Source organism: Alligator mississippiensis, chromosome 7 (genome assembly GCF_030867095.1).
Source record: "Alligator mississippiensis isolate rAllMis1 chromosome 7, rAllMis1, whole genome shotgun sequence".
NCBI lineage: Eukaryota > Metazoa > Chordata > Crocodylia > Alligatoridae > Alligator > Alligator mississippiensis.
Window position 1 is genome coordinate 38,494,515 of NC_081830.1, and position 13,254 is coordinate 38,507,768.

At 51.4% G+C, this 13,254-nt stretch overlaps 1 protein-coding gene across 6 annotated transcripts in view; it reads left to right on the forward strand.

Moving 5' to 3' along the window:
- The window catches only part of SNED1 (sushi, nidogen and EGF like domains 1), an 87,401-nt gene that overhangs the window by 46,277 nt on the left and 27,870 nt on the right, over nt 1-13,254 (forward strand). For 5 of the 6 annotated variants that reach the window (XM_014598783.3, XM_019486080.2, XM_059730866.1 and 2 more), the window contains exons 4-13: nt 324-486; nt 2,564-2,689; nt 3,496-3,609; nt 7,887-8,000; nt 8,894-9,007; nt 9,228-9,344; nt 9,946-10,071; nt 10,453-10,557; nt 11,497-11,610; nt 12,430-12,546. In XM_014598783.3, the coding sequence (XP_014454269.1) occupies nt 324-486; nt 2,564-2,689; nt 3,496-3,609; nt 7,887-8,000; nt 8,894-9,007; nt 9,228-9,344; nt 9,946-10,071; nt 10,453-10,557; nt 11,497-11,610; nt 12,430-12,546 (1,210 nt within the window). The remainder of the gene's footprint in view (nt 1-323; nt 487-2,563; nt 2,690-3,495; nt 3,610-7,886; nt 8,001-8,893; nt 9,008-9,227; nt 9,345-9,945; nt 10,072-10,452; nt 10,558-11,496; nt 11,611-12,429; nt 12,547-13,254) is intronic. The other variant, XM_059730869.1, reaches the window with a different exon arrangement.

Below are 13,254 nucleotides of genomic sequence, written 5' to 3' on the forward strand. Positions count from 1 at the left end.
AGCCAGAAGTGATGTGATGCAGGAGGCCGGTGGTAGAGCTGAAACTAAAACTCTGGACTCCTGACTCCCAGTCCCTACACAGCAGATCTCGCAGCCCCTCAGGCATTGCTGCAGTGGGCGCTGTAATGTATATGCCCATTGCCAAGGAGAAGGCAATGGCAAGGTGTTTGAACTAGTAAAAGAAGCAACAGTCAAAGAAACCAGCCAGCCTCTTTCTTCTTTCATGTCCTTGTTGGGTTTGTCCTCAGGTGCTGCACTATCGTGGAAGCGAGGCATCTGTGACTGCCTGCAAGAATTCTCACTGTCTGTCCTTCTCTTCCTAGGCAGGTTTCAACGCTGGTGACGGAAAGCGCTACTTCAACATCCCCGGATCTCGCACTGATGACATCGTTGACGTGGAGATGACAACAAATGTGGGTATCCCCGGGCGCTGGGTGTTCAGAATCGATGATGCCCAGGTGCAAGTGGGGGGCTGCAACAACACAAGTAAGAGGACAGCAGTTAGGTTTATTTAAACAAACCAATTCTTCCATCCTTTCTCTGGGTTATTTTGTCTTTCCCTGTATAATTCCAGGGCCCATGAAAAGAGGGAAGAGAGCATTTCTGAAGTGGGGCTGAGCAGGTGGAGGAGGGGAAAGCTAGGGGCATTGTTGGTGGCAAGGGGAGAGGGGAAAAACTCTTGAAGCCATCAGCCCTGTGCATGGCTGCAGTGAAATACATGTGGCCATTGGGGTACTGGCTACCTTGCCATTGAATCAAACCAAAGCGAGATGGGTCCTGTACAAGATGCTGGCTCCCAAGACCTGAAACCCAAGGTGCTAAGCCAAATTCAGGCTATGTACCCTTTGCTGAGTTTAGTGGGATGTGTCCATACCTTCAGCCATGGCAGCCCAAGACAACGTAATGTATTGCAGAGTGTGAAGAGGAGGTGGGGACTCATTGCCTGCCAGCTGCTCCCTGGTGACTGGCCATTTGTGCGCTCTTATCCTGCGCCAAGCAGAAGATAAGCCACAAAAGCCTTCTCTCACTCAAATCTAAGTAACCACAGAGCAGCTGCTATATGGGGAGCCCCCCTTCCCTTGTGAACTCACTGTGGTTTGTTTGCTTGGCTGTACCCTGTGTTTTTCACCACATTTGATGGTGGGAGGGGTGTTCTCTGCTGCTCTGCTTCGAGCAAGAATGATGAGGCTCTGTTCTGGGAATTCAAGAGAGTGTTTCAGAAACCAGCAGCAAAACGGTTGCCCATGCTGTATGTCTGTGAGAAAGTGGGAAACTACCTGGAAACAGGGAACATTGATGGCAACATTGTTGAATGCCCCATCTTTTGCAACTGTGGAGAAGTGATGTGGCTCAGTAAATGATCATCACTGCCCATGAAATGGTTTTATATCAAAATTGCCACTAGTTTCTGAAACATCCTCATATAAGCAGATGTGGAATTTGATAGTTTGGTTTGGGTTTGGGTTTGGGTTTGTTTGTTTGTTTGTTTGTTTGTTTGTTTGTTTGTTTGTTTTGGGGGGTTAATGAGAAAAGGACTAAAGTTGTAGGGTCAAATTCAGCCCCCGATGCAAAACAGGACTCCAGAAAAGCCAGTGGATTCATGCCTGCTTCTGTCTGGGCTGAATTTGGCCCATTGTTCCTGCCTCCATGGGAGAGGAAAAGGCCTTGTGGTGCCTGGGCTGATATGCACCATTATGAATGTGCTGGATAAGTGGGAGGCGAATAATGTCTTGTGTCTGGAGACATATGTACCTGACTACTGTGTATGCTGTAATTACGAGTCTTTCTCTTAGGTGGCCATGTGTTGAAATTTGGGCTTATTATCTTTTGAACCAGAGAAATAAAAGGGGAGGGGGAGAAAAAATAAAGGTAAATGAGGAATCAAGTTAGGATTGATGTAATGAGCAATGTGGAGAAAGGGAGACATATGGACATAATGGGGGGTTGTGCTGTAGTGGTTACAACATTGTTTGGGCTTCAGGGGACCAAAGTTCAGTTCCCTGCTACATCATGGATTCCCTCTGTGATGCTGGGCTCCCAATGTGAGAAGATATACTGCTTCCAAAGCATCCTAATATAAGCTGGGAGAAGGCTATCTTTATCCTGGAATAAGAGTATGAACATCCATTTGGGAATTTGTACTGGTATAACTACAGCACTTTTATTCCACAGTCTGCCTTCATAGTGGGATGATTTCCCATAAGGACAAGCCCCAAGCCTCCCTGGTTCTTAGTTTGTCACCTGCACAATGAGTGGCAAGATAATTGTAAGACATTCAGGTTATCACTTGCTGACAGCAAGTGGCAGTGAGTGCTGCAGAAGTATCCTCCATGGAACATGTTGGCAAACAAATGCCCAGCAATAGTCTAAAGGGAAGCCTTGACAAGCCAGTGGCATCTGCGTGGACCAAATGGGGCTGAAGGCCAAAGGGACCTTTTAGCCCAATGTTCTTACTGCTGTGCTGTGCTGTGCTGTGCTGTGCTGTGCTGTGCTGTGCTGTGCTGTGCTGTGGGAGCCTGCTGCTGGGTCTCCTAATAATACAAGTGGCCACTTGTTTTTGCAGCCTCTGTGTGCCTGACGTTACGGCCGTGTCTGAATGGAGGGAAATGCATTGAGGATTGCATCACAGGGAACCCCTCTTACACCTGCTCGTGCCTGGCAGGCTTCACTGGAAAAAGATGCCACCTTGGTAAGTGCACTCCGGGATGCCCTCCATGGTACTTGTATATTCCTCCTCTTTCCCAAGCTTGGACTGGACAACCATTAAGAATCTCCTGGCCTTTGTGACCATTGTGCTTTGCTGCCTCTCTCCTTCCCCTGGGAAGAAAACTGTTCCACCTTCATTCCCAGCCCAGGAGAGCCTGGAATATGTAGCTAGTGAAACAGCTTCAGTTCCACAAGGTGGACGGGCCCCTGGTTAGACCAGAATGAGCTGAACTTGTGTCTTCTACTCTGCCACAGACTCTCTGTAATAGCTTGGATGAGTCGATCTCACTGGGTCGCAGTAAAATAGGGGAGAGAGCATTTCCCTCCCTCACAGGAAGGAGGAGGGGGATAAAACTGTTAGACTGTGGTGTGCTTGAATGTCCCACCCTTGTGGGCCAGATAAGTACAGCTTAGATATAAATACTGCCTGTGACTGACTGCTGCTTATGGGCCAGCTGGTCACAGGCACAGGAGAGAACAGGAGAGTGAGGTGATGTCACTCCTACCCCAACAGCATCTGTAACCAACTGCTGATGCGTGTGGGGGAAAAGGGGCAGACAGGGTGAACCACAAGGCAGAGTCCATATGTGGTCTCTGCCTGTCCGATACCAGGCAGCACTCCAGTAGCGAGCTGACACCAGCCACTTCCCTGGCCATGGAGAGCACATGCAGGGCATTATGTTTCATGCTTCTCTGCTGCTGTTTCTTCCCCCACCCACCCTTCCCAAAGGAGAACAGGCAGAGCACTCAGCACCTTTCTCCCTGAGCGTCCGTGCTGTTGTGTTTCAGATGTAGATGAGTGCCTTTCCCACCCATGTCAGAATGGAGCCACCTGCATTAATGGTGTCAACAGCTTCAGCTGTCAGTGTCCACCAGGGTTCAAAGGCACTACATGTGAGAATGGTGAGTAGTGCTGGGTCCAAAATAACTTTGGCAAGGGGCTTAAGTGCAGTCCTGCTGGGTTGCAAGACTAGCTTAGCGCACAGGGGGACAGCATTCTTGATTCTGCCCCCCATGGGGAGTGGGGCAAAGGGAATCTCTGTGGTATCCATGCCACCTCAAGAGGGTGCTAGGTGCTGGCTTTCTGCCTCCATGCGGACTGTGATTCAGCAGCCCCACGGGTGAGTGGAAGGACTCCCATTGGCTGCACAGGCCTGTGGACCCATGATAATGTAGCAATGCATAGAGTTCTCTGACCATAACCTGATGCAGTACAAACTCATGAGAGAACTACGCAAAGGCTGCATTAGAGGCCTGTGGGAATATTTAAGAGGCAGGATAATGGGACCGAGTGATAGACTTTCAAGGTCTTAATCCCAACCCCAATCCCTATTCCCTCTGTTGCCTTGGCAAAGTCACCTAGTGTACACACAGCCAGCTTTGCTCTACAGTATAGTGCCTCCTTTGTGAGGAGCCTTGTTGAAGTGGATGGGAAGAGCTGAGTAAGGCACTAATCATAGCATGAATAAGTGGGACAGAATTGAGCCTTCCAACTTCGGGGGAGAATTTTTCCCTCTGCAGAAAGAGAATAGTAGTGCCCACCTGAGAGAGCAGACTGGGAGGGTCCATATATCACTGGCCAGTTCTCATTGGCACCTTTGAAAATCCTAAATATACAGAGCCAGATACTTTGCTCTCAAGTTAACACTGATTCTGCAATCAGTGGGGTGCCACACAGCATACTGGTACTGACCTCCGTGTCGCAGCCTCTGTAGCACTCTGCAGCGGCTATCAGTTGTTAAGGTTTAGGCAGCAGCTCCCAGGGGACCTGTAGCTGTGACTGGGATAAAGAAACAACCCCCACCCTGCATGCTAGTGTGTGGGAGCAGTTCTGGGTTTTCTGCAGACAGTTGTAGGCATCTTGGATTTTGACTTGTTTGAAACCAAAGGAAACTTTTGCCCCTGGCTCTGGGTGATGCCAGTGGCCCATTTTTAAGCAGGCCAAGTGTTAATGTAGTGTATTTCAGTGGTTCAGTGTGAAACTGTCTTCACGTCACTGGGTTTTCTGTATTGAAACAAGTTGGTGGTGGTTGTCATGTAAGCAGAAAACAAGCAGCCTTGCTCTCTGCAAGGATTTCACTGATAAAGGTCTGGTCCAGAAGTCAATGCGAGCCTTCTTAATGACTTTCTAACTGTCTGGGTTAGGTCCTCAGTGTCAGTGTTTAATCCAAATAGCAACATCATCAGGAAGAAAAAGCATCTTCCCTGTCAAATGGGAACTCTTTGCTCATTTGGACATGAGAGCAATCACACAGGCCTTATTTTAAACATCTGAAGTGCAGATTTCCAAATGCTTGGCACCCATAGTAGGAAACATATTTTCAGAAGAGCTCAGCTCCCATTTAGGTGCTTAGAAAAAGGATCAGACTTTTTCAGGACCTGCAGGATCTGTCCCCACTTCCTCATCCTTTGTTCTGAAGTCTCCCCAAGATACCTCAGTGCTTGTGATGGTAGCTCACATGCCAAGGACATTGGTACCAATAAATACAAGTGGGGAAATTGAAAACTAAGCCACTAAACAATTGCCCATCTTCTCTATTAGCAAGTACAAGCCCCTCTCAACTATATCTGACTAGGACATCTGTTAGCTTAGCTCAGCGATCTTAAAACAAAGAACATAAGCTTTGACTCCAGGCTGTTCAAATCTCGATATGCCTATGACTATGTCTCCAGCCGTCTGCTTGGTCTTCCTGGCCCTTGGCGTAGCAACTGGTGTACCTTCCTCCTTGTGACCAGACACCAGCCTTCAGATCCTGCATGTTCCCAGAGCTACTCAGTTAAGTAGCATCTAGCAGCTGTCTTGAAGTCCAACCTTTCTGGTTTATTCCCAGGATGCAGCCTCCCAGCCTCATAGCTGTTTCTTGGTCCTGCCTCATGGTCAAGCTGCCAAGGTCCAAGGCCAGTGCTGACCCTCAGAGTCTCCCCAGCAGCTTAAGCACATCCTCTGTAGAGCCAAAGCTGTGTGTGAGTCCTGGTTGACAGTTTAGCTGAGACAGTTAAAGCAAGTGATGTGACAGCTTGCAGTGACGGTTATGTGACAGTTTGAGCAAGTGATGCACAGACTGGGCAAAGGAGCTTCACAATCACACACACTTTGCTGATAATAGAGGACAAGCTGTGAGACAGTGATAGGCCTGTGAGCAGAAACATATTTAGGGTTTGCTTAGTGTCCTTAGGGCTTACCAAAGGCCCTGTCTTGGCCCTGCTTCTCTTGTTCAGTCTCCTCTCTGGTGGTGGCATTGTTGATCCCTGGGCTATTTCAAAATAGGTGTTCCTGAAACACTCCAAGTGTGGACACAAACTCTGGAATAAGGTGCCTTGTTCTGAATTATCTTAGTCCTACTTTGGAAACTTGTTCTTTTGGGATGCCTATGGGGTGGAGCAAGTCTGATCACCTTTTGCTGTGGGCTGGGTCTTACTGGCACAGCTTTGTCTTGGTTTTGTGATGTAATTGGGACAAAACATTACCTTATGTGTGTGCTAGTTCTTTGAAACTTTTAAGTGAATAGATACAATCACAGAAAAGTAGGGTTGAAGGGACCTTTGGAGGTCAATCTAGTCCAAGCACCTACTCCAGGCAGGATTAGCCCTGTCCAAACCATCCCATACAAATACTTGTCTAACCTAGTACTAAAACTACACAAATCAACCCTGTCACACAGTGAAAAGGAATATTGCCCAGAGACACCAAAAGTACTCTAACCTGCCACAGGGGGATGAGGACAGCCAGTGTCCTGTCTCTGCAGGAGTTGTTAAAATGCACTCAAGCAATCCAATGTGATTGAACTCTGTTAGCCACTGCATTGGCCCATCTGTTTTCATCCTAAGATACAACAAGCTTGTGTCAGAAAGAGTCTAGGAAGGAAAGCATTGTGCTTTCAGCTGCTGGTGATATCTGTGGCAGTGAAGCCCAGCCCATTCCCCAGCACCTCCCTTTGCTGCCTGGCTACACTTCTGCTCATGCACTGGCTTGTCAGTCTTGGCCTTCTGGCTTGACCTTTGCCAATGTCAATCCACCTCCCCTCCAGAGCATGCGACACAGGCACCCTGAGTCAAAGTGCTGGTTCAAGACACTGGTCCTCATAGCTAGTTAAGAACATCAGTACTTGAAGGCACAGTGTGTGATCCCCTCTGCCCAGGTCTACCTCCCACCAAACTTGGGCAAATGGGACCTGCTGCCAAGGAGCTTGAGAGACATCTCTTGTAAAGTGAGTGACGGTCAGCTGGTGGGGTAGCCAGATGCACCATCTGCAGAGAGTGACTGGCGCTTGCCCTGCAACTGAAGAAGTTAAATGGCCAGCTGCTGGCACTTAGTCCCAAATTGGAGGAAAGCTAGGAAGAAAGATTATTGAAGCAGAGTGCGTGTGGACTTTGGAAGGAGCCTAGTAGCTAGGGAGGACATACCTAGACTCTCTAGAGCTGAAGTGCCAACAGTATGTCCTTTGCCTCACCTGGGGTATGCTGGTGGGAGCAGGCGCTGTGTCCAGCCAAGGGTGGCAAGTTGCAACCCAGCCAAGTAGACGCATGCATGGTTCAGTAGTGGGCTGTGGCAGCACAGGCCAGGCTGTGCAGGGTGGTGCCCAGTAGGGGTGACTAGCTGAACAGGATGAGTCATAGTAGCAGGTGCCATGGTCCAGAACCTTACCCAGTGCATGTCAGGTGAGTTTAATCATGTGCTCTGGGGCTCACCTCTCTCATTAATGCCTCCCTCTTTGATACTGCTGGGCCCCAGTGCAGCAGTAAGTTCTCCAGGGATGTGTTTACTAAAAAGAATTAAAATTCGGGTACTGGGGACCTAGCTATGCTCCCTGCTGGTGGTAAAGGTGCATGGATCCCAGGGCTGGTTAATTGTATAGCCAGGTTCTGCATTAAAAACAAAGTCCAGCAAGTTGTGGCATAAGAGAGCTGTCTTCTCACTGAGGTTGATCAGCTCTCCCCATCCCGGTCTCCCTCAGTAGGACTTGAAGGGGAGGGGCGACACCACTGGGCCAGGCCCCTTTCCAGCAAAGCACAGAATCTACTGGCCTGACTCTCCCTGCCAAGAGCTTGCAGAGAGAGGGGAGGAGGATGCAAGGGGGCTTGGCCGGGCACGTGGGCTCCATGCTGGTGGGAGAGCTGCAAGTTCTGTGGTTCCCATGGCTGTATCTAATCCCTCACTTCACGTACGCGGAACCTTGCAGAGGAGTCGCCATGTGAAGCCAAGACCTGCCAGAACAGTGGGGAGTGCCAGGCAGTGAATGGGACAGCTGCATGCGTGTGCCAGCCAGGATACACAGGGGAGGACTGTGAGGCAGGTAAGAAGCCAAAGGGAGGAATGTTTGTGGGGGTGGCTGCCAGTGAGGGGCAAATTCCTTGGCTGATGTGCTGCGTTCTGCAAAGTGCTGAGATGCCTTTGCAGCAGGTGTGGAGCAGTGTAGGGGTGAGGCCGGTCTGGGTGGCCATTCCTGTGGTTTAGTGAAGGCAGGGTTCTGTACCATACTGTGACTGTTTGATCTGGCACCCCAAAGCCATTGGCAGTGGTCTGAAGGCAAGTGAAGACCCTGAGGGTCAGGGAGATGGGAAACTGCTACTTGGTGGGCCTGCCTTGGGGCTGAAGAAGGAAAGCTTGGGGAGAGGGATGTGAGACACAAGCATGAGAATAAGAACAGGCCATATGCTAGAGGTGATGTAGACAGGGAGGGTTTAGTTCTGGATGACTGCAAACAGAGGATGCAGTGAGCAGCAAGCAAACCAGAAGGCCATACCTTGTCAGATGAATTACCAGCCAAACATGATGGTGGATAGCTGCAGGGGGCAGTGATACCGGTGCCTACCATGCTGCCTTTTTCTTCCCTGGAACTCCTGCTCACTGCTTGCAGCCATCTGTTCTCTCTTGTCTTCTATTTAGAGGGACTGCCCCTTGTTCTCTGTACAGCACTTGACATAGCACGTGCTCCAAGACCAGGCCCCCAGAGCTACCAGGGTACAAATAACAGGAGCTGGAGAAGAGATCTAATGCCAGGAGATCCATAACCTGGGCAGGGCTGATATTAGGTGGCAAGGGCCAATTCAGGTCTCCAGGTACAGAGATAACAAGCGAGGCCCTCAGCCACATCTGTTGATCTGGGCACATGTAGGCTGGGTCTAGAGGCAGGCCTGACCTGGCCTGACAGTGAGACCTGATCACCCTAGCTGTTCTTCTCTCCAGAAGTGAACGAGTGTGATTCCAACCCCTGCCTGAATGGGGGTCGGTGCATTGACCTGGTGGACAACTACACCTGCGTGTGTGTTGAGCCCTTCGTGGGACAGCGCTGTGAGACAGGTGCCCTGCTTCTCTCTGCATGCAGTGGAGTCTCCCCTGCCTATGGCCAGGGTCTCTAGGGGGCGGTTAGTCTGTGGCAGAGCCTTTGCTGGGACCTGTCTGTCTGTGTCTCCCTCCTTCCCTGCTCTCAGGGTCACTGCCAAGGCCCCATCCTGCCTTCCCAGTGGCCTATTCCTTGAATTCAGCTGGGCTGTGTTGAGACTGCTTCTCTACCCTCCAGACCTCTCCTCCTGCGAGGACCGGAACTGCCGGAACCGCCAGACGTGTAACTATATCCGCCCTGGACGCTACATCTGCACTTGCTCCCCAGGCTACTATGGCAGCAACTGCCAGTACGGTAAGCAGGACAGGCCACGGGTGGAGACAGAAGGGTCACTCTGATGTAGCTGAGATGCAGGGCTTGACTCCGTGCCATTCCAGCTGGAAGCTCCCTTCAGATTTGCCCTGTGCTGAGGTTGCCTTGAGGCTTCAGGGCATTTGGTCTAGTGTCTCTCTGTCACACCCACTCCTGGTTCCGAGAACTGGGCATTGCCCTGAGCTCAATTCGGCCAAAGTGGAGAGACTGGGCTATGGAGAATGAATGGCAGACCCATGGGATGTTTAGTAAAACTTGCCGTGAAACACGGTAGGAGCAGAGCAAGCAAGCTGGTGAGCCCTGAGGCAGGGGCCAATGAGAAATAGGATAGTTCAGTGTGGCCTTCTGCTGAAGGGATCATGTTAGAGCAGTTGTGCAGGGGGTCAAACCACATTAACTTCAAAGGAGTGAGTGGGGTATTCCCCACGATATCTGCCCAGCTCTGTAGCAACCCTCTGATCAGGTCTCCTTGGGGTGAGCCACTGCTGTCACTAGTTACACTGGTGTGGGGATGGTGGCCCCTCCTTAGCTGAGGTGACTTTTTTTCTCCCTGCATGCCTCAACTAATGACCACTCTTCACAGGTGGGCCTAGAGTGGCAAGTGCTTGTCTCTCCAATCCATGCCAGAATGAGGGGAACTGCCTGGAAACAGAGCAAGGCTACATCTGTGAATGCCCAGAGGGCTACACAGGTCCCAACTGCAGAGACAGTAAGTAGTGGAGATAGGGCCTGCATCCAATTCCCCAGATGCAGGTCAAATTGCTGAGGGTGATCTCATTGTGTGGCCATTCCTGCTGAGAGCCAATGCATCACATTCAGGGCACCGCTGGATAAACAGTGGCTCATTTCTCCAGCTGGAGAGGAAAGTGGCTCAGAAGCTGCCATCACCAGGTGTCAATTTGAATCTTGTTCTGATGGGGAGGTGCTGACAGGAGAAACTTGTGGCTGCACTGAATCTGTGTGACTCCAAGCAGGATTTGTTTGCATCCTGCGGGACTTGGTGGTGGTGGAGGACCTTATGAAAATCTTAGCAGCTAGAACAGGATGTGGGCTGTCCTGACAGTCTCCCTGTCACTGCCCTCTGTTGCAGAGCTTTCCGAAGACTGTGAATGTCGGAATGGGGGAAGGTGTCTGGATGGAAACTTCACTATCTGCCAGTGTCCGCCCGGGTACTTCGGTCTCCTCTGTGAATTCGGTAAGATCAAACTCCCACATTCCTGTCCAGATCCTGGGAAGGCTGCTACAAGGCAGACAAACTTAGATTAGGCCTCAGGAGAACTTCCTGACCATGACAGCAGATCAATGGAACAAGCTGCTCAGGAAAGTAGTGGAGTCTGCATCATGGGAGATTTCCTGGAAGGAGCTGGGGTGGCATCTGTGTGGGGTGGTTTCAGTATGACAAATCCTGCGTCTGTGCCAGGCACTGGCCTGGCTGACCCTGTAGGTTACTGACAGCCCTGTGCCTGCACAGTTCTCGGACTTCCTCTTGTTTGTAACTTAAGAACGATGAGCATTGGGCAGTCCATCCATGACAGTTAGGCTCAAATGACTGCAAGCTTTGCAGTCATGCCCTACACCATCAGTCAGCATATGCTGTGCCCCAAAGCAAAGGAGAAGCTCCATCCCCACAGCTGGTGGGTCCCACTCTTCTCTTGGGACCCTGCACTTGCTGACATGGAAATGCCCCCTCGTGGGGGAGAAGGGAATTGACTCTTCTCCTACTCTACTTGGCCTCTCCACATTTCCCAGCTCACAAACCCAGCCCTGGCTCCCTGAAGGAGAGGAAGGCTCAGTCCTTCATGTGTGCGCATGTGCACACGCGCACACACACACACACACACACACACTCACTCTCAACTTTCCTCAATAACCCACACACACACACACTCTCAACTTTCCTCAATAACCCAAGCATGATGCTGCTCATCTCCTCAGGAGGCCTCACTCTTCTCAGAGGCACAGAGGACAATCAGATGAGACCAGCTTCCCCCTGCCTCTTATGTCACTAACAGTGGGTGACCAGTGTCCATGGAGGGCCCATTACAGACTCCTACCGGTCTGGTCAACCAAGTGCCTGATGTTGACACATGGAGGTGTCACTAACAGGCAGTGGCTCTTGTTTCTCATCTCACAGAAGTGACCACAACACCATGCAATGTGAACACTCAGTGCCCGGATGGGGGCTACTGCATGGAGTATGGAGGGAGCTACCTGTGCGTGTGTCACACAGACTATACCACCAACCACTGTGAGTGTGGCCTGCAGGGAAAGGCTGATGGGGGAAGGGGAAAGGGAGTATCTGGCCTGGAGCTGGCACTCTGTGAAGCATGGCTGAGGGGAAGTGACTGTATGACCTGCAGCAGAGGGGGAGCTGGGAGCAGGGCAATTGCTTCCCAAGTGTGCTCAGGAATAGGTACCTGACTGTGCTGCTCCAGCATGAGGAAAAGGATGGAGGAGCTATGAGTGTGAGTGGAGTGAATGATACCAAAGGAAAACATTTGCCTGGGGAACATGAGGACAGCTAGAGAGCCAGCCTGCTTGGAGGGCCTCTGGGGGGCTACAGACCCTCTGGGAGCTTAACTCATCTGTCCTACTCCACTCTGGAGTCCATGTTTCCAACACAACTGTGAGGATGACCCTTAGCCTCCACACAGCCACCTTCACCCCTGTGGTGATGTGGTGGGCCAGTGTCCTCAGCTCCAACCCACAGAAGAGGAGCTATGGTGCCCCAGGCTCTGCAGGCACCCTCATCCCAGACTCATCAGCTGTAGTGAAGGGGCCGGGGTCAGGTCTGCAGGTGCCCAGGAGTTCCCTGCGACATGTCTGGGGAGGCTGCAGGGTGACCCAGATGTGGACCAGCAATCCAAGTGCTGCCATCCTGAGTGAGATGAGCACAGGCCCCGGTGAGCCAAGCAGCTGCCTGGCCAGGCACAAGTGTGAAGGGGCTGGGCATCCCTATGACTAGGCCAGGAGCAGTCCAGAACCATTCCTGTACTCACTGGCCTTTGAGGACTTCTCAGTTTGCTATTTACCATTTTCCCTCTGCAACCCATGTGTGGTTTTGCAGCTGTACCATCCCCCTGTGACTCGGAGCCCTGCCTGAATGGGGGATCCTGTGAGGTCCATGATGACTCATACACCTGCGAGTGTCCCCGTGGGTTCCTGGGCCAGCACTGTGAGAAAGGTACTCCCCGGTCCAGGCACAAGGGGGGCAGTGGGAGGGTATGTGGGGAGCTCTGAGCCCTCTGTTACTCTGGGCTCAGCAGACCTAGCCCTGTGGGACACAGCAGCAACTGGGGAAAGCAAATGGCTGCATTCAGCATCTGTGGTACCCTTCCTGCCAAGCCGGAGGAGGGTCTGCATTGGAGCAGAGAGAATCTGGGGCAGAAGACCAGCCCCATAAAGACAGTGGGGAGCTCTGGCAGCTGCCTGGAATCTACCATGTCACCACTGCTTCCACCAGCCTTCCCAGCAGTGAAGCACTCCTCCTGGCCCTAGAGCCTTATCCTTGGGGATGCATGGGGAACAGTAATGCTCATTTCTAGTGAGGGATTGCAACAGGACTGCTGCCCTTCAGGAGGCAACTCTGGACCATCCTGTTCCCCACAGACAGAAGCAGGGACTTTGCAGATGGTTTGAGGATGTAGTGTCTCAGCAAGCCCTGACCTGCAGCCAGTGGCATGCAACATTTGACTGGGGAGTGCAGCCATGCAGGGCTTCTAGGTGGCTTTTTGTAGCCAAGGAGTCTGCAGATGAACTGCCAGTCCTTGTCCTTTGGTCACTGGGGTTGTCCCCATGCTTCCGAGGACTACGTTCATGTTAATTCACAGCTGTGGCAGAGAGCCCGTGCCTCACTGCTAGTTGCATTCAGGAGTAAGAGCTGGGTCTCCTA